General features: G+C 35.3%; 1 protein-coding gene across 2 annotated transcripts in view; it reads left to right on the plus strand.

Annotated features, from left to right (window-relative positions):
• LOC127976153 (runt-related transcription factor 2-like) overlaps positions 1 to 21,941 on the plus strand; it is a 62,099-nt gene extending 40,158 nt beyond the window's left edge. The window contains exons 6-8 of one of the 2 annotated variants that reach the window (XM_052580364.1): positions 9,124 to 9,300; positions 11,331 to 11,492; positions 17,914 to 21,941. In XM_052580364.1, the coding sequence (XP_052436324.1) occupies positions 9,124 to 9,300; positions 11,331 to 11,492; positions 17,914 to 18,410 (836 nt within the window). In that variant the 3' untranslated portion in view covers positions 18,411 to 21,941. The remainder of the gene's footprint in view (positions 1 to 9,123; positions 9,301 to 11,330; positions 11,493 to 17,913) is intronic. The other variant, XM_052580365.1, reaches the window with a different exon arrangement.
• Positions 21,942 to 22,263: the final 322 nt, after the last annotated feature.

Below are 22,263 nucleotides of genomic sequence, written 5' to 3' on the forward strand. Positions count from 1 at the left end.
TTATTTTCTGGCCTGTATTAGCTCTTCGGCTCCAGTGCTGTGATTTGGCATTGCTGGAACATCAGTGAAACATAAGAAAGCATTTTAAGCAGAAATTTTGTGCACAGTCTGTTCTTCTAAAGGTGAATCTATGTGAGGAGTGCACTCTGGAGTTTGCCTGTGTTTGTTGGCTCTGTTAATTAATGCCACATCATATTGGGGAGATGGAAAACATGGCTTGTTTTTCAAAAGGTATTTGCCAAGATTATCCGTGACGCTGTGTTTTGACTGCCATGAAGACGGCTGGAAAAGAGCTATTGTCTCACTAATGCAGAACTCAGCCAAACACGTTTCACAGAGAGAGCAGGACGGTAAATGGCGTAAATGTTCTGCTCACCGAGTTTTTCCACCACTATCTAATTTGCAAACTTCTTTTTGATTTTAACTCTTGCTTTCTTTCTAGTTTACTTCTCATTCGAGTAGGGTACATCAAGAATTAAGGACCCTGGGATAAAAGGCACTGATTGTATTTTGTAATTCTAAAACACAAAACAACCACATTAATATCATATAACATCACCTGCTTGTGCTATAATTTTTTAACACAAATGTTGTTAATCAATGCTGAATAAAAATAAATATATATTTACACCAGCAAATGTTAGTTTTTACATACGAAGAATAAAAATGAATCACAATCCCTTACTAAAATTGAATATAATTCCCACCAGAAAATGTTTTTAAAAAAATAAATAAAATACAAAATAATAACAAAAAACTAAACAACCAAAACACCAGATAAAAAGTTTAATATAAATATGAAAATTTAAATTTGCATTCAGTTTTGAGAATTTAATCAAAGCACCATTTATTTTTATAAAAATAATATAATGATAAAATATATATATATATATATATATATATATATATATATATATAATGTATCTCACTAAAAAATATTTTTAAATAAATAAATAAAATGCTAAATAAAAATAATAAATAACAAAATCACTACATTAACCTACATTGTAATCACTCTGCAAAAAAGCCTAAATTTGCATGCAATTTTGTGGTTTATACAAAAAAAACAAAACAAAACAAAAAACCCATATTTTACCATTTCTTTTTAAATAAGACTACTTAATCCAAAAAAAATATTTTCCACCAAAAAGTTTTAAGTTATATATATATATATATATATATATATATATATATATATATATATATATATATATATAAAGACAAATCATATTTTCTTACTAAAAATAAATATTTTCCAACAAAAGTCATTTTAATAAATAAATAAATATATAAATAAAATACATTACTAAATACTAAATAAAAAAACATTAACATATTAATTGTCAAATTAAATATCAAATTTCAAAATTTGCACGCAATTTTGGGGTTTAATCAAAGCAAGTTTTGCCATTTCTTTTTACACAAATGTTATTCAGTGCTCAAATAATAATAATCACATTTAAATAAATTTTTACCTGAATTTTGTATTATTAAATAAATAATATAATCCCATTTCCTTATTAGTCCTGTTGTCCTATACGCAAAAGAAGCTTGAAAGCTTTCACAGGCTGAAGGCATGAATAAATCTTTCTCCTCAGCCTCAGTGTTGTGTCACCAAACGTTTCAGTGTATTGTTTGCATAACAGCTTCACACAATCAATATGTTGCACATCAAATCTTCTATTGAAGTCTGATTGTTTACGTTGTGGTTTGCGTGGAGCCGCTCTAATTGCTCAGTGCTGAGATGAGCGTTAGCTGTGAACCTGTGATGTTTCTCTCTCTTTGAACCTGGCTCTGCGAGTCCGGACAGGTAGAATACACAAAACACATACAGCAGGCCTCCAGACAAAACCAAGGCAGGACAATGAAAATAAAGCTAATGCAGGATGGCTGAAAAAGCACATGACTGTTGCTGTTAGGGGAGAAACTTGATGGCTTCCATCAACAACAACTCGCATTTCACCGATGTATTGGCCCTTATGGAAATAATGCATGCTTAGGGAATTTTTTAGGGAATTTGTGTTGGTTTATATTAATGGTTGGCATCTCACTAATCTCTCATTTAGCTACCTTATCATCATATACTGGATTCAGACTTGTTTTATTTCAATTAGCACAGTTTTAGTGTTTGTTTGGTACTGACTGGTCATAGACTTCACTGATGCAGTTAAAAAAGCATTATTTGTGCATCATTTTCACAAGGTTTACTCAAAAACACGAGTTGCATAAGCTACATAATACAAGAACGGTGCTAAATGAAACAAAACAAGTTGATAAAAATAATGAATCTGATATTTGGTTATAATATGAGAAATTACTAAGCAACTTTTTCTAGGCTGGCCATTTTTGACCGGGAACACGGAGAGAGAAATAATTCCCCCAAAAGTACATCGAAACATATTTTTTTGGTGAGTTGTTACATCCTGTGTCAGCAAAGTCAGTTAGTTTTAGTCCAGTGTGAAAACAGTAACTAGAATTTTCGGGAAAAAGAAAATCCTCCCGGGTCAAGATGACCCAGAAAACTCAGAGTGAGCTGCCTTTTACATTTCACTAAATTGCACCATTGATATTCATTAAAGGAAAAGTTCAACCCCCCAAAATGACAATTATGTAATATTATTACAATTTAAAATAGCTGTCTTCTATGTGACAATATTGTAAAACTGATTCCTGTGATGATGCATCATTCCTCCAGTCTTCAGAAATCATTCTAATATGAAATCAGAAATCAGAAATCATTCTTTTCAACAATATAGACTGACTGTTGTGTCAAAACCGAACAGTGAAATTAATCAAATGAAATTAGTTAATTGCACTCAAATAATAATAATGATAGTTAATTGGACTCGATTTAAAAAATTAAAAATTTAGTTGTAGTGAGGTGAACTTAAAATGATTGCGTTTTCTAGTTCCCAGCATGCTTTGCATCAGAAAACAAGGAAAATAAATGTAGAAATTAAGTGTAATTTTGTGTGTTTTTATACAAGATTAACACATAGGGACACAAGTTCTGTGTGCTGGTTTTGTAGTGTTAGTGTCAGGGATGAGGATAGACAGCAAAGGACAGAATTTGGGTGTATTTCCCACATTATATGAGTTGAAAAACAGAGAACATTTTGAGTGAATTACTCCCTAATTATAAGTTGAGAAATGTCGATATTTATTAGATAACATGGAGGCAACTGGAAATGTAATTTTTTATTTTACGCAAACTTAAAACATTTAAAAACATCACTTAAATGTTTCTGTTACCAAATATTTTTTGAGTTCAGTGTACAAATCAGAAGATGTGTGTTTTAGGGATCATTGCAACTTAACCAGACTAGATCCACACATAGATCATCTTCGCTTTTCAGGGTTTTTGAGACACACACACTGTGAGACACTGTGTCTGCTGCATTTACGATGCACACGGGGCAAATCGAATAGATTTTTTTGTCAACTGGCGGCCAATTACCCTACGGCACCGAGTCTGGCCCCAGATCACCCCTCAAACAAACCCGTGTTGGCCCTGAAATAAAACTTTGCTTGTTGGAGTCATACGCTCGCATGGTGTCTGATTGTTGCAGTCGGCCCATCGATTTATAAAGCTGTAGTAGCATGTGTGCCCCTTCTTGGCGAAGTCGACTTCCTGAAGCTCTGAACACACGGACCACACAGGCGACTGGCAAACCTCCAGCGCTGCTTGGCTGCCGTCAGCTTTCTCCATTTCTCTCCCTCCTCTCCGTCTACTTCTGATCCTCAGACTGAGCCGGCGTTCGGCCCACCGTTCTGTCCTTAAAAAGCTTTCTTCCCCCACTTTGCTAATTTCGCGGGAGCTGCCATGTGAAATAATCCATTGTTTGACTCTTCAGAGGAGTCGGCCCTCCGCGGCACGGCAATTAGAGAAATGAAATCTAGACGGATATATGTTTCCCTTTCTTCTTCCATGCGTTTTATTCCCCGTGTCGCCGCGGCGTGATTGATGCGCTCTGACGGCTCTGACTGATATTTGATGTTGAAAGCGTGTTGGTGTTTAACGAGCACAGGGTGTTACTGTGGGTCATGTGACCTGCCTGGAGCACACAAGCAGTCTTGAGTCTCTGGGGTATATTTGTAGCAATAGCGCAAAAATACATGGTATGGGTCAAAATTATCGATTTTTCTTTTATGCCGAAAAAGCATTAGGGTATTAAGTAAAGATCATGTTCCATGAAGATATTTTGTAAATTTCCTGCCTTAAATATCAAAACTTCATATAAGATTAGTAATATGCATTGCTAAGAACTTCATTTGGACAACTTTAAAGATGATTTTCTCATTATTTAGATTTTTTTTGCACCCTCAGATTTTCAAATAATTGTATCTTTACCAAATATTGTCCAATCCTAAAAACCATACATCAGTGGAAAGCTTATTTATTAAGTTTTTCTCCACACTCTAATGTTTGACCTCTGTAATATGCATACGTACATGAATATGAATACTTTTATTCAGCAACGATACATTAAATTGCTGCTCCTTTGAACTTTCTATCCATCAAAAAATCTTGAAAAATAAAATGTTTCCACAACAATATGCAGCACACATCATTTCAACACTGATGATCATCAGAAATTATTCTTGAGCAGCAAATCAGCATTTATAAATAATTTCTGAAAGATCATGTGACACTGAAGACTGGAGTAATGATGCTGAAAATTCAGCTTTGCATCATAAGAATAAATTACAGTTTACAATATATTCAAATGCGAATCAGTGATTTTAAATTGTAAAACTATTTCACAATTTTACTGTATTTTTGATCAAATTAATACAGCCTTGGTGAGCAGAAGAGGTTTCAACATTATAAGAACCAAATAACAACCTATTCAGAACACCTTAGCAACCGCATAACACCAACCTGGCAACCATCCATAACATTCCAACATTGTGCCAGGAAGTTTTGTAGAGACTACTTTCTTCCCCCCACCTAAAGTCTTGTTCCTTAAACTAATAATCCAATTTTTGTTTTTGCTGTAACAGGATCTTTTTACTTTATTGCAGACGTGTCCATTTGAGTGTTTGAGCTCTAGCGCTGAGAGATGTTTTTGGCACTGATGTAAACGTAAGAGCACACTGCATGTCTCATATGATGAGCATTAGGAATTTTCCTTTCGTTCGTGCTGAATCATTCGCATCCCCCTTTTTTCATTCTGGAAATGTAGTCTTGGGTCTCTCCAGCGGTGCTCAGAACGTGTTCATGAGACACACATGACAGCGTTAAACGTGATATCCAAGGCTCTCGGGATACAAGCATCTGCTAAATGCCATAATTGTATTTAATTAATTTAACATAATTGAAATTAATGTTCCCTGTCAGAGTTTCATAACTGCCCAAGTCTGCTATCAAAAGTCAGAAATCGCATTATGAACACTTAAAAAGTTATCTCAAAAATGATCTCGCCTATAAAAGCTTCATACTCTCCAGCAGTGCTCAAAACATGTTCAGGAATCTTTCTCCTCAAAGGTAAAAAATGATTTCTCTTAAAAACGTATTTTTATTGTTTTTACAACTGTTTTCTCTATTCGTCTGCTTTCCCAAGGAAACATCTGCTGATACTTTAATGGTCTCCTTTATGTCTCCTGAGCAACTAAAGAGCAATACATTAAAGAGTTTATAGACTCACGAAGACCTTGACATTATGTATTGATGTTTTGACTTCAGCGGTTTGCATTCTGTAATCTGCATTGATATCTATAGCTACAGCAATGTTACTTCATATGGAAGCTTGTTTCTGGCACAGAATGAAAAAAATTCAAATTCAAATTTTTATCTCACAGTTCTGACTTTTTTCCCTCGCAGTTCTAAATTCAAATCACACAATTCTGATTTAGTTTTTCACAATTCTGAAAAAAAAAGGGATTTAAACTTTTTTCCTTGCGATTCCAAATTTTAAATTATCTTTTTTTTTTTTATGCAATTATGGGTTAAAGTCTGTTACATTTAAACTGTAAGATGTGTGTTTAAAACTAAGATTTTAACACTATTCTGATATATAAAAAAGGTCAGCATTACGAGTTAAAATCTCACTCGACTTTTTTTCTCTGTATTCTTAGTTTTCATCTCACATCTCGTTAATTGCGACTATTCTTTTTTTGTTGTTGCAATTTATAGTTAACATCTTGAAAATTCTGAGTTTATGTAAATCAAAACTGTTATATTTAGACTCACAATTCTGAGAAAAAAAGTAAGATTTACACATTTTTATCTCTCAGTTCTGACTTTTTTTCCCCTTCTATATTGTAGTTTTCATCTTGCACTCTGGCTATTGCAACTTTTTTTTGTTGTTGTTGTTGTTTTTTTGCAATTCATAATTTATATCCTGCAATTTTGCCTTTTTTTTGTATTGTGAAAAAAGTTTGTGAAATGAATTATTATTATTTTTTTATCCCATGCACCTTCATGCACACTCACACACACACACACACACACAGTGGGCCGTATTCACCATAAACTAAATAAAACCAGTTCCTTTTTTTCAGCAGCTGCAGTATTGATTGTGCTTCTTTAATAGCGTCCAGCGAGAGGAACCATTATTAGGGAATTACTCGCGCTCTCAACGCAAAGTGCTCGACATTCAACTGTGAATGAGGAGCTGTGTTTGTTCAAGTGAACTCCAGAGCACAATCAGGTTTTGCGAGATTGGAGGTACCGACTGGAGAGCAGCCAAGCTTTTGCAGGAGTTTCTCTTTTCTTCTATGTGATATTTACTTTACAGCCATTCAGAGCAACCGACCGGGGCGAGACAGACAAGCACAGAAAATAAGCCTAAGTCCCTCTTTAACACATATTCTTCTCCAGTATTGACACAACGATGCGGTTCCAGTGAAGTCAGGTTCTTTAGTGGAGATGTTGAGCTAGAAAGGGTGGTTCACGTGAAGGGGAAAGGGGTGGACGTGGGGGCATGGCGTGACTCGTACTCTTTATTGCGGGATAGAGGACTGAGTTTGTCCTCTTTTATGGGAAATGATTGAATAAACATTGGCGGGTCATTCTTTTGTCGTGACTCACAGACATAGTTTCAAGCATGATAGGAATAATAGGGAAATGAAGCAGTTGTGTAATTTGACTGTGAATTCTTTTGGATCCACGCCACCGTGTTAAACAACGGCATGTACGGACAGGTAGAAAGTCGAATTACTTCCCCTCCTTTTGTGCGCCAGTCGCTATTGTGAAAACTGAGAGACCCAGAGATCGCTGATGCATCTGACACACATGTCGTGCTGTTTGGTAAATAACGAGGTTTAATTGTTTGGTTGGCCATTGAGAGACAGTTCACCCAAATACCTCAAACTTTGGACACCGTGTTGTTTGAAACATGTTTTCTGTGGATGCACCGTAATGATAATGAGATCTTAAAAGTATTTTATATTTCATGTCTCCTGAAGTCATACAATAGCTGCTTGGGTGGAACAGACTGTAATCTTGCCTTCAGCTGTAGATCTCAAATCTCATTACACTTCATTGAGTAATGACTATTTTAATTAGTTGTGGTCTGTTTCTCTCATAGGACTATCAGGTTTCAACCAAGGTGAGGGTGTGTAGATGATGCCTGAATGTTCATTATTTGCTCACCCAAAAAAATGACACTTCTGTCATCAATCCTTCATTGTTGAATATTTCAAAACTGATCTTTTCCATACAGTGAAACTGACCGAAAGTAAGAAAAACACCATGAAAATAGTCGATATGATTTGTTATGAAGCCCTACAATTGCTTTGTGTTCAAATTGCAGTTGTTATTTGAGCTCTGAAACCTCTCCGACTTCTCTTCAACACACAAAGCAGTCATATGACTTCAAGAGACTTAAAAGAAGAACAAGTATAGAAAGAAAAAGTCTTTTTTGGAGCTTGGCACCATTCATCGTATCACTTTCATTGAGTTGGTTACCCAGAAAGAGAACAATCCAGCAGGTGTGAGACAACAATTCAGCCATAAATGACACTTCTGTCGTAAGTTATTCACCGTAATGTCATCATAGGATATTTCGGGAAATCCACGAACTGATCTTTTCTGTACAGTCACAAAAACGGCATTAAAGAACAGTGAAAATGCTTTATTGCAAGTGATCTGAAACCAAGCAGCAGATTTGTGCCAGAAATGCAAGTTGCTTTTTGATTGTTTTACAGTGTTTTTAGTGCTACTTTCCCATTCACTTCCACTGTAAAGAAAAAGCAGCTAGAACATTTTGGCACCTAAAGGAGTCAAAAAATGACATAATTTATTCATTTTAAGAAATTTGGGAAATCTAGAAACAAATCTTTTCCATACAGTGCCATGAAAACGGTCCACGTGACTTTTGTGCTTTATTTGCTCTCTTCTGAAACCATAAAATAGATCTGTGTCTAAAATATAAGGTGTTATTAATCTAAATGGCTCATTTGCATCTATTTGTCACACAAAACAATCATATGCCTTGATAAAACAGATAACGGATTACTTTTACAGTGCTTTTCACTGTAAAGAAAGAGCAGCTTGAATATTTTGCATAACATTTACTGTATTTCTGAGTCTCCCAGAAGAAAGTAAAACAAAAAAACACAAGGGTGTGTAAATGATGCCAAAATGTTAATTATTTGGCCAACTATCCATGTAAAGGAGTACAATTTGCCCCAAAAATTACAGTACAGTCATCATTTATTAACTCTAATGATATTTTAAGAAATTTAGGGAATCTACAAACTGATGTTTTCCATACAATAGAAGTAAACACTGATCAAAAATGACATTAAAAGTGCCATGAAAATGGTCCACAAGACTTTCGTGCTTTATTTGCATGTACAAAACAATAGATCTGTGTCTAAAATGTAAGATGTTACTAATCTAAAAGGCTCATTTGCATCTATTTGTCACACAAAACTGCTTTTTTTTCTGTCCCATTCACTTTCATTGCATAGAAAGAGCAGCTTGAACATTCCGTATAATATCTCTTTTTGAGTTTCTCAGACGAATTATATACTGTATCATACAGGTTTGCAACAATATGAGGGTGTGTGGATGATGCCAGAATGTTCATTTTTGAGTGAACTATCCCTTTAAAGCTGGTCAGAATCGAGCAGTAGGTGTATTAACTGCAATTTCTGTCTGATATTGTTCGGTAGGACACAGACAGAAACTGGAAGACCCCCCTAAACCGCCGCTCTTCTCCGAGCGCCTGAGCGAGTTAGAGCGTTTGCGCCAGACCACCATGAGAGTTGCCATGCAAACCCAGAGTCCCCGGCCGTCTCTCAACGCCACGCCGAACTCCTTCAACCCGCAGGGGCAAACTCAGATCTCAGGTAAACCGGCCATCAGCCTCTCTGGCCACCAGCCGTGAGCTTTACTGGAGAATCGCTGTGGTTTATGTACAGTACAAACATCAGTGTTTGGAGAACAGGTAGGTTTATTTAAGAGGCCTGATTTGCTGAAGGTTAACCTGCGAAGATAAACGCCAGAATGATGCAAGAAATGGAGATTTCGACAGCGTCAATCAGATTTAAACAGGAGATATTGAGGCACGGGGATGATGCATTATCTTTCTTTGGGACTGGCTGCTTACATCACCTTAAAGGGATAGTTCACCCAAAAAATGAAAACTCATTGTTTACTCACCCTCATTTTAATCTGAGTTTCTTTAATTTATTGGAACACAAATATGTTTTTGATGAAACTCTGTGCTTCTATTCATCTTCAAATGACGTCTTTGAAGGACAGAAAAGCATCAGTCCATTCGCTGCATTCAAGTCTTCAGAAATCCTATGATTGTTTAAGTGAGGAACAGACCCAAATCTGAGTCAGAACGGTGCAGACCAGGTTCTGGCGAAGACTGATGAAGATTCCTCCTTTTTTTTTTGTTCCACGGAAAAAATAACAGCTTACGGGTTTGGACCGACATGAGAGTGAGTAAATAATGGCAGATTTTCATTTCTGGGTGAGCTATTGCTTTAATTCCATTACATTTGTCCAAATATTTTCATTAGTTCCTGCTTCACTTTTGGCAATTGGAGCGTGGGCTTTTTTTCTTTTTTCTCATATGCGCTCAGCTTTAAAGTTTGCATAATGTTTACCATTCCCTCTCGTGTCAGAGCAGACGCTGTGTTTACTAGAATACTGTAGAAAGCAAACAGGAAACCGTTCTTGGCTCTGAATGTGATTAAGCTATTTACATACCACAGCCTTTTATACAAGTCTGCCCTGTCTCGCTCTTTATTGTTATAAAAAGAAAGGTCACCCACTTTGTGTGCACAACAAATCTTTACATTTGGCTCACCAGGAAGGACTCTTCTGAGATTGAATCTCAAAAACATAATTAACATAATAAAACATAATAATATATATATATATATATATATATATATATATATATATATATATATATATATATATATTTCAGGACCCTTGCATGTTTGTGTATTGTTACAATATTTTCATGACCATTAAACACAACACACCCTCTCCCTGTAATGCATCATATTTATTTATTATTATTTAGTTTTTTTTAAAATGTACTTTAATTTAATTTCAGTGTGTGTGTGTATGTATATATATATATATATATATATATACACACACACACATATTTATATATATATATATATATATATATTTATATATATATATATATATATATATATATATAATGCAAAACATCTGAATTGTCTTAAAAATAGAATAAATTTTCTTTTCATTTGCAAAAACATAAAAATTCTGCAAAGCATTACTTTTTTCTTTTGCATAATTATTTTAATGACAATTAAAGACAACACACACTCTCGCTGTAATGCATCCTATTAATTTTTTTTTTAATTAATAAAATGTTTTATTTACTTTAATTTCAATATATATATATATATATATAGAGAGAGAGAGAGAGAGAGAGAGAGAGAGAGAGAGAGAGAGAGAGAAATTAAAGTAAATAAAACATTTTATTAATTAAAAAAAAAAAAATTAATAGGATGCATTACAGCGAGAGTGTGTGTTGTGTGTAGTGTGTGTCATTAAAATAATGATATGATATATATATATAAAAGATATAACAATGCTTTATGGTTATAAAAATAGAGTATTTGCAAAAGAAAATTTTCTTTTGTTTTAATAGTGAAACATAACCTGTGTTCCGGACAGCTTTCAAAAGACTGACTCTTTTTTTTGTGTGTGTGTGGTGGTGTGTGATACCGCTCATTTTTGAGGTCACTGTTGTAAACATCACTGAGCTATAAAAGCACTGCTGTGGTCCCGAGAGAAGAGGCTCCAATCACACCCAAACACATCTTTGAGGATTCTGTCGTGCTGATGTTGACTGGAGTCGTCTCATTTGTCATGTTCACAGATCCACGGCAGACGCAGTCCTCTCCGCCCTGGTCCTACGAGCAGCCCTACACTCCTTACCTGAGCCAAATGACATCTCCATCCATCCACTCCACCACCCCGCTGTCCTCCACCCGCGCCACAGGCCTCCCCTCCATCAGCGACGTGCCAAGACGCCTCTCAGGTAAACTGACACCTTAAAGAAAGTCAAATCAACAGACAAGAGCTCTATTATCTCAAATGCGACAATCAATCTCAAACTGTGCTCGGATATGGCTCAGTATAAACTCAAATCAACCTTATTTTTATGCACTACTGGCTAAAAGTTTGAAATGCTAATTATTTTTTAAATGTTTTTAAAAGAGGGTCTGTCTTACCAAGGCACAAATACAGTCAAATTGTGATATATTCCTATAATTTAAAAAATATTTTTAGCTAAATATTTACAGATGTAATTTATACTTGCTATGCAAAACTGAATCTTCAGCATCAGAAATCATTATAATATGCTGATTTGCTGCTCACTCATTTTCAATTATTAAAAATAGTTCTTATTATAACTAATGCTGAAAACAGCTTATTATATTTTGTTCATGATTATTTAATCGATAACAACATTTATTTGAAATAGAAATATATATGTCTTAGTGATCATCTTTTAAAAACATGTTGTCTGTTTATATTTTTTCCAAGTTTTTTTATTTTTAATTGTCCTATTTTTTTTTATTTTTTTTATATTATTTACTTATTTTTCATAAAATTTTATTTTATTTTTTTGAGTCAAATCAAAACTGAAATCAAAATTTTTCAGGCTGTTTTAGCAACCATTTTTATTACCCAATCAATTAAAGATGAATCTGATTGTTATGCATTGAACATCCTGTTTCACTCAGACAGATGTGGGATTACAGAAGTAAAGTGTGTTTTTCACTTGTTGACTCCACATGAAATCACAACTGCGCAATAAAAGAGCGAGCTCCGAACAATAAAATTCTCCTCTGGCCCATATCGCTTTCTCTGCCACCCACTCATTTCAGAAATGTGGGAAATGGAGTGTCTCAACGTGCCTGTATTTACTTTCTTAGCTGATCGTGTTAGCCGTGAACATTTGTCCAAACACTCATTCGCTGAAGTTGAATCAAAGCATTTTTCCAGTGTTAACTTTCTGCTTTGTAAGCGTTTGATACGTCGCCCGTGGGCAAATGGCTTCCAAGCAATAGCACCTTTAAAAATAGAGAGCATTTGAAAGAATATCTGCCCTAACCCCCGTCCTCTCCAATAGAGTCTTTGAACTCAACTCTCTTTTGAAATGCCTTGAAAAGGAACAATAAAACAGACTAGAGTTTCTGACTCACGGACCTCACAAAGTAAACGGGTAGTTGGTGCATAACACGTCTATTGGATTTTATAATAGAATTTATTTGAATGCAGGGAAAGTGTATGTCATAACTTGTGTAACTGATTACTATTTCTTTATCTGTTTAATGTTATTTTATTCATACAGTTGTATTTTCCTTTTTATTTTAAATGATCATGCATTGTAAAAAATAGATTTCTAGAATATTGCAGATAGTATTTCACTTCATATGAGCTCAAAATATATATTGAACATTAATATCAAATAATATATTTTACATATTTAAATTTATTTCATTTATACTTTTTTATTATTATTTTGTCGTATAAGTAAATGAAATGAAATTTTATATATATATATATATATATATATATATATTATACACAAATGCATTTTTAAAATGCACAAATGTTGCATTTAAAGCTAATAAATGAAAAGTAGTATAAATGAAATAATAAAAAAAATCTAATATTAAAGAGATAAAATAAATAAATAGTTGCATACACACATTGCATGCACAATAATTTATATATTTCATGCATAATCTTATGCATTTTTTAAATCATACTAGATCATTTTAAATGACCTGTTGTAAACATTCAAATATTCCACATAGCATTTAAATTCACATGCATTCATAACGGTTGCATGAACAACAATTACAAGAGAATGTTGTTTAAAATAGTTTTAGATGGGGTTTTAAAAATAGTTTTAGATGGGCTTTCCAAAAGCAATTCTCATCAACTACCCAAAGCCCTAGAGTCCAAACCCTAGGAAGAGCTTGCTGTGACCGTGCCTTTATTAATGAAATAGGCACCAGATTGCAGTCCACCCGCCCTTTGGGGTTCGTTCTGAAACAAACACACAGTGTGGACGTTTTCTTTAATACACCTGTTTGACTCTCCGCCAGGTTGGTTTTTGAACTTTTTTTTTCTTTCTCTTGGCTCCCCACCCTAACTGTTTTCTTTGAGCCTGGAGCGAATGTGAAAGTTTAAATGACTTCTTGGTGTGGCTGCTTTTTGAACCCCGGCCAGCTGCCTCGTTGGGTTTGATTAGTTTAGATTTCACCCCGCTTTCATCTTGGAGATGTCAGCCTTTGTTCTTTCCTCAAAGAGACACACGCACGCTTGGTCCTAATGCCCCTGTTCTTCCTCGGAGCACCGCTGAATGGCTCGAGAAGACACGTCCCAAATGCATCGCACCTTCTGCAGCTGCTTGCGTGGTTATTCTTCTCAAGCATGGGCTCGTGTTACACCTTTCAGCCAGAGACCTGGTGACTGATAACCACGCAGATGAAGGCATGCATAATATTATCAGAGCAGGATCACGAGACACTGGAGAACTGTATAGAACTTTGATTTTTCCTTCTGTATGAAGTGTGTTTAAAAAGCATGTTTGTCGGACTCAATGATGGCATCAAGTCTGAATATCTCAGTACTTTGATATATGCAATAACACAGAATGCATAAACATAATGGAACACTTTAAATATCTACTGTTACTTTTGATCAATTTAATGCATCCTTGGTGAATAAAAGTATTGATTTAATCTTACTGACCCCAAAACACCATGATTCATCTTTATTAGTGGCTTCTGTATCCCTTAATGTGCTCTTAAAGTAAGCAGGCAACCCTGAAGCAACCCGGGGTCAAAGGTCACAAGATCACACTGATGATAGGTCACAGCTTGAGCCATCATGCTCCTCTTGGTTTCTAGCCTTGAGCTTCAGCTACTAGACCACACCATCCCTGTAACACAAAGTGATTGATGTTGTATTAAGTTAAGCCAAAAATGGTTTGGCAAGAGCCGAAAGCATGATGGGTTCATTCTCGTGAATGTCTGCTGCGAGGAGCGATGTTTAATGGTGATTGAAGGTTGTATATGTGAATTTCTGTCATTGTTTTGGAAATGTGACTTGGGTCTCCTCTCTTCTGCACTGTCTCCCTGAAGTGTCTTCTTTGTTTGGTTGGAAATGTCAAGAGTTGATAATGGGGAGAGACAATCTGCTCATAATTGGCCACACATGTTCTGTAAAGTTTGCCGAACTGTCACTCATAAAGCAGCGCTCATGGACGACACGCGACCGCTCCGAAACCAGCAGACAACTGATGGGATTTATCATCATGAAACAGTACTTTACCTCAGCAACAGGGTTAGAGGAAGGATGAGATGTGATTAGATCAGAGACTTTGTTTGACGTGAAGGAAAGAAAAGGAAAAATGGACAAGGAAAAGGTGAAACAGAAAGGAAAATAAACTTGGTTTATTTGAATTCAAAGAGAAAAGTAGTTTGGAAAATGGAAAGGAATGGAAAAACAGACAGAAAATGATTTTAGTTTGGAGTAAGGGGAAATTGAAGTTGGGAAAAGTAATGAAACAAGAAATGGAAAGTAAAGCTTTTTTGATGTAAAGGAAAAGAGGGAAATAGAAATTTGAAAGAGGAAATGTATTCTGTTTTTTTTTAAGTAGAGAAAATGAAAAGGGGAAATTATATGGTAAGAAAATGGGAAATGGGAAGCAAAAGACTTCGGTTTGTTTGAAGTAAAGGAAGGAAAATGGTCAAATAACCTGGGAAATGGAAAGGAAAAGGAGTTTTAGTTTGTCTGAAGTAAAGGAAAGAAAAGAAAAGGGGAAATTATCAGGAAGGGGAAAAGTGTTTTAGTTAAATGGGAAATGGAAAGACAAGGAAAATCATTTTGGTTTGTTTGAAAAAAATGAAAAACATGGACTGGAAACAGAAAGAGTTTCATTGAAGTAACGTAATGGCAAAGGAAAGAAGAAATGGTAATTTAAAATCAGATGAAAGAAAATAGGAAATTAAAATGGGAAAGGTCTCCTGAAGGGGACGTGGAAAGGAAAAGAGTTTGGGTTTTTATGAAGTAAAATAAACTGGGAATGGAAAAAGCAAAGGAGTAGTTACTTTTCTGTGAACTAAAGGAAACAAAATGGGTAACTGACTGAAATGGGAAAGGGGAAATAGAAAGGAAGAGAAAAGAGTTCGGGTTTGTTTGAAAAAAGAAAAGGAAAAGAAAGGGGAAATGTGATGGAATGGAAAAGAGGAGAGGAGTTAGGGATTGTTTGTTTATAGCCTTTAATTTAGCAGGCGGCTCCATTTGAAAAGCAGATCATGAAGAATACAGAGTGCAAAAATAGACAGATGTGGAGATGATAAGACGTTCCTCTGGGATTCTCTCTCCTGGGGATCTGGGAGTCACAGCCCATTAGTGGTTTATAATTTAAAAACATCTTGTGGTTCTAAGAGAGAAGATCGGCCCTTCTCTTTGGCTAATCGCAGACATGCCACCACATCTGAGACTGCTCATTATGCATCCTGTGGAAACGTTTTTTTCCTCTAAGCGGTTCCATGTGCGCTCGCAGTTTATTCCGACATTTCTCTTTGATATTCATATAAATGCAAGGATGCATGTGCTTGCACATGTGAGCGTGAACGCACACGACGCGTTTGCATACAAACCCCCAGACAACTTTCAGCAAACGCCGCTAAAGAAACAAACAGCCAGAAGCCAAACTCACAATCTTTCAGCAGCACGTCAGCGCCTTTTGACACTTCGTTTGCATACTGAACCCTTACGGCCCGGTGACATTTTTGCAGCATTAGTCTTCGTCTTGACCTTGAATCAACCCAAGTATTGTGTAATCCAGGTTGCAAATAAACATTTAATTCAGTTTATGTTTGCTAGAGTAATTAAACTGCTGACATGCAAGATGAGCCAGTCTCTCTTGTCGGTTAAAATTTATTGCAGTTTCCTTGATTAAAATTCCTCAGACTGAGCTTGTAAAGGGAATCTGTTCATGTGGAGTCACAAACGGCATCACTGAGCAACAATATTAACTTTTTTTTGCACTTTGAAGTGTCATTCTGATGTTTTCATGACTTGGGATATTTCAAACACTGACTCGTATAATAACAAAGATAAAACTGTTTTCACTCTAATTAAATTGTTTGGGAGAGTCTCTTCGTATTTACTTCCAATTATTTTTTACATCCATTATTTGCACGAGAAATGCAGATAAAGTTGCATGCAATTTATAAAAGGGAGTTTTGTGTGGCAGGCTAGTTAAAGCTGTATGGAAATTAAGTTTGAAAGCGCCCTCTTCTGTCTGATTTAATGGTGTTCCTTTATTCATTTCAGTCTCAATTAATGTGGATGAAGCCACTATGAAACTCAAGCTACTCTTAATTTAAAGTAGTCCCAGAAAAGTCAAAGCATGCATCTAGTACAAAAACAATGTAGGGTGTCACAGACGAGTTAATGCATAAGTTGAAAAGAGTTGAAGAGAACCAGCAGCATTTGGCAAAACTACACATTTAACTACAAAAACTACAAACTACATAATGGTATGAAACTTCCATAGACTGAAATAAACTAATGAATCAATGTTGCAATTTTGATTTATTTTCATGAACTGATTTGAATGTTTTATGAAATGGGGCCCAAAAGTCTTACAATAAATTATGTAATATATTATGTAACTTTTTTATGATAAAAAAATAGATACAAAGAAAATGTTGAATGCCAAAATTAAAATTTGTCAGATTCTGCACTTTTTCAACATGATAGATAAGTAATTAGTAAGTAAGTAATAGATAAGTAACATTTTATGGGTCAAACTTTTTCTTTTATACCAAAAAACATTAGGACATAAAGTAAAGATCATGTTCCATTGAAGATATTCAATAAATATCCCACTGTAAATATATCAAAACTTAATTTTTGATTATTAGCATGCATTGCTAAGAACTTAATTTAAACTACAAATTTAAAAGATGATTTTCCTGATACTTTGATTGTTTTGCACCCTCAGATTCCATATTTTCAAATAGTTGTATCACAACCAAATATTGTCCTATCATTAAATAAAACATACATCAATGGAAAGATTATTTATTCTGCTTTAAGAAAATGTATACATCTCAATTTTAAAAAATGGATGCACGAACATCAGATAAACATCAGATTAGACAATTTATTTATATAATCAGAGCATTTATCTCATACAAAAAACAGTAAAATTTACATAATGTTGAACTGTAATAATCATTATGTTGTACCTTTTTAACCTAATTTTACTGATTGTTTTCGTACCATATAAATATTCTGATTATATAACAGAAATTGTACTGAAAAGTATAAAGCAATTGAAAAAAAAAGCACAAAAAAGACATGCTCAAACCTTTGTCTTGATTTAAAAATCACTAAAAAAGCTGTTCTTTTCTCTCCACCAGGTACGTCGGATCTCAGTCCGTTCTCGGCCGACCCGCGGCAGTTTGAACGTCAATTTCCCGGTCTGTCCTCCCTCACAGACTCCCGTTTCCCCAGTCCCAGAATGCACTATCCCGCGACCTTCACATACACCCCTACACCGGTCACCTCGGGCATGTCTCTGGGCATGTCCACCACCAGCCATTACCACACCTACCTGCCTCCGCCGTACCCCGGATCCACCCAAAACCAAAGCGGCCCGTTCCAGACCAGCAGCACGCCGTACCTCTACTACGGCGCCTCGTCCGGGTCGTACCAGTTCTCTATGGTGCCAGGTGGAGATCGATCCCCCTCCAGGATGCTGCCGCCTTGCACTAGCGCATCCACCGGCAGCACCCTCATCAACCCCAACCTGCCCAATCAGACGGACGGAGGCGATGCGGACGGCAGCCACAGCAGCTCGCCAACCGTTCTCAACTCCAGCGGCAGGATGGACGAGTCCGTTTGGAGACCATACTGAGACGGTCTGGTTGACCAAGACCTCAATGCAGCACTGTTAGCCTTAAAGACAAAGAGCGAGAGATAATTGCATGAAAGAATCGTTGGATTAGAAGCACAAACTCATTGGTACTCACTGGTACTCACTGGTACTCATTGGTACTCATTGGTACTCACTGGTACTCATTGGTACTCACTGGTACTCATTGGTACTCATTGGTACTCATTGGTACTCACTGGTACTCATTGGTACTCATTGGTACTCATTGGTACTCACTGGTACTCATTGGTACTCACTGGTACTCACTGGTACTCATTGGTACTCACTGGTACAATATTGAATGGTTGCAGTGTATTTTTATGATATCATATAAAACAAATTACCCTTACTGGGAGTGATCTACGGCATTAAGGTGCGAATATATTAGCAATATTACAGAGCAATGGTAAATGAGGACGCATCTTTAGTCTAATTCATCTGACATTCCAGTTCATCGGTGATATAACATATAATGCAAGTCACTGAATTTAAAGGAATAGTTCAGCCAAAAATTTTAATACATTCACCTTCATGTTGTTCCAAAACCGTATGACTTTCTTTCTTTAAAATTAAATATTTGGCACAATGCTAATGCTGCACATTTAGATTGACAAAAGTGTACTTTCACCGTCTTGCTCCGAAAATTCTTGTGTTTGGGGGTTTTAAACTCCAAAAAGTACCAACATATTGGTCTATGTGAGCTCATTCAATAGCTTTGTGCAAAGCAATGAGAAAATGATGCCAGAATGTTTATTTTTGGATGAACTATCCCTTTTTCTGTCCTTGAGTAAACTTTCATTGCAATAGGAATGCATCCACACTATTGGCGCAGAATATTTTTATACTAACTCTGTATGATTTAGCATTTCTTAACACTGAAAGCAATTGTTTGTTTGTTTTTTATTTATGCGTGCTAGAAGTCAGCTATTTGAAACAGTACTGGCTTATTCCCTCTAATTATTTTAATTTAAGAATGAAATGGTAACAAACAGTACTGATTCGAGAAGCAATAGAAGCCATATAAACTTTAAATTATGCAATGTGTTGAGAGGGACAAAATTTAAGGCATTTGAATATTATTTTTGGGACATCTATTAATAACTTAATGAAATATTTACTCGTTTTGTAATTTAAATGTTTTGTTATTTTTATTGTTATGTTAAAGCAACCAAAAAAAAAAAAATCCAATCATACGTCAGCAATGAAGGAAGGACATTTCATTGTAAGACTATATCCACAATTAAATGTTTGTGGATTGTTCTCAGTCAAAAATGTTAGACATTAATAAGCATTAAAACATCCAGAAATGTTTTAGACTGAGTACATCTGAGCAAGTAACAAAAAACGATCAATAAATGTACAAAGATATGTTACGAGAGTCAACGTGCTGTGCTCTCCACTTGTTTGATTTTGGTATCCGGTGTTTATCTAGTTAATTTATTTTAGATGTATTTTTTATTTAATATTTTTCGGTGACTACAAGAATGACCAAACTCTTGCAGCAGTGGCCTAAACCTTTGCATCTCCAGATACAGACATGATCAAATCTCACGCATGCACTTGCAATAATAAAATGACCAGTTTCCGTCTCTTGTGCAGATATGAAACCAATACGATCGACAGCCTTTTGTTCTATAACTGGATGGTTAACTGCACTTTGTAGGTTGGTTAAACACTATGCAAACTGTACTACAACAATCAAACTCAGAAATGTGTCTTTGCTGTGTGCTAATGTTCTTGAGGTACAATATAATCAAGTACTTTGATATTAACGGCATGTTAGACGACAGAATCTTTGAGCTGCAAGACATTTTACTGAACGGACGAACAAATTGAGTGGCCCAAATTACACAAAGGATGTTTACCAGAAAAGTTCATCATCTCCATTTCTAGAATTTATTTATTGGTCAGCAATCCATAATGAGTTGGGATGAAACTATCACTGACAAAGAGAACGATTTTGAAACAATTATATTTGTATTAATGCAATTTTCTTTACACTTTGTAATTGGCGTCTCTGAAGAATATTGTGTATGCTTTTGGATTCAACAACAAGTGGCACTTGATTTAATGTTTGTCCAAATGTAACTTAATAGGCTGCTGGCAGCGCCCTTCTGAAACAAACGTCACTTGTGTCTTTATTTCTATTTTTGTTTAGAACAAAGCACTTCTTCTTTAAAAGGGATGTAAAACAAATGAAGCCTAAATGGCAAAAACAAAAACGCAATTGAATGTTCGGGTTATATTTTACTCAAGAAGTTACATTTAGCATGAAGAAAATAAATTTAACATTTTTTTTTTTTTTCAGAAAAACTGCTTTAACGTGAAAAATCGTATTCCAAATTATAGCAAACTGGTAATGATAGTATAAATAATTTTTGATAAATGTACATTTGTAGTAAATAATAATTACAAATACCAAACGTGGTCCTAAAAATATAATATCATGTTTATTTTTTCCTTCTTGTGTTTGTGATGAAATATAACCTGAACAAGATCAGTTTTGAGAAAATCGGCCAAAATTAATTGCATCTCCATTTAAAATCAAAGGTCATGGCAGAACCAACTCATTTGAGCTTAAAACAAACCTGTATGTGTGTACCACCCACATTTGTCATTTCTTCTGTACAGTATTAAACTCCAATTCTTTGAGTCCGGTTACAATAACTACACTTACACTGCTGTTCTTAACTGCCCCACTATTTGATTTAGCCTTTTCTTTTACCGTGGTGTCTTCTGGTAGTGAGGAGAGCGTTTATGTTTACAGAATGTTTACAAAAAGCTGCAAGCAGGTAACTGCAAATGTAAAGAAAACCTCTGCACTGTTAACTTTGTATGAATCCGTGTTTAATTGCTTAAATATGCCTGATAACACGAGAACAGCATTGGTCTGTCTTAATCAAACATGTCACAGGGCCAAATATTTATATGCTTTTAGGCTATAGACCATGTTTTTCATTGACCCTTTTATATGTAGTACCCTTGCAGGAGTCGGTTTTATGGTTCAATAGCAGAGATTCGTTCCATGAGGCTATTTATATTCATACTATACATTACAAAAAAGCATTGTGATTGCATTCTGTCATCATCACAGACACACAGAAAGTTTTGGGCTTCTTTGCAAATTTCATTTACAAGGTCAGATTAACACAGGAAGAAAACCAAATGCTTCTGTGGCATCTTTTGCGCTCCATTGTTCTCGTTTCTGAACTGTTAACTGAAGCGTTTCGTATTTGAAACCCTGAAAATCCTGCTATTGAAATATGCATCATTTTGATTAGACACAATCCTTGGTTTGTAAACAACAGGAGCATTACTTCCTTGCACATAATGTACAGATGTTTCAGTTTCGACAATCTTTCGTCCTGTTTCATCCATTGAGTTTGGGAAACCTTAACCTGTTTGTATGGGACTAACAATCCAGTAAAAAAATAAAATAAAATTGTGAGATTTTCAAGCATTTCTGACAATTGTATCATTTGTCTTTGAGAATAAAAATGCTTTTTGTTATAACTCACCGTTTTCTTTTTTTTTTTTTTCATTTCATTAATGTGGAAAATATGGTCATTACATTGTCCATATGTACCACTGTTAAAATAAGCAGTTTTACACAAACTGTAAATTTATTTTGAACCCCTTTTCAAGAATAAAAAGTCTTGCAATCGTGATTGACTTCATAAAAAAAAAAACCTCAAGAGCAGGTGCTTCCTAGAAAACGTGAACTTGTGTTGGAAGCACCAAGGGGAGCAAGAAAAACTACATTCACTGCTGTTTAACTGAGTTTTATTTAAATAACAACCTCAGGCACTGCTGGTTTGACAGTCTGTATTATATA

This window comes from Carassius gibelio, chromosome B17, assembly GCF_023724105.1.
Source record: "Carassius gibelio isolate Cgi1373 ecotype wild population from Czech Republic chromosome B17, carGib1.2-hapl.c, whole genome shotgun sequence".
NCBI lineage: Eukaryota > Metazoa > Chordata > Actinopteri > Cypriniformes > Cyprinidae > Carassius > Carassius gibelio.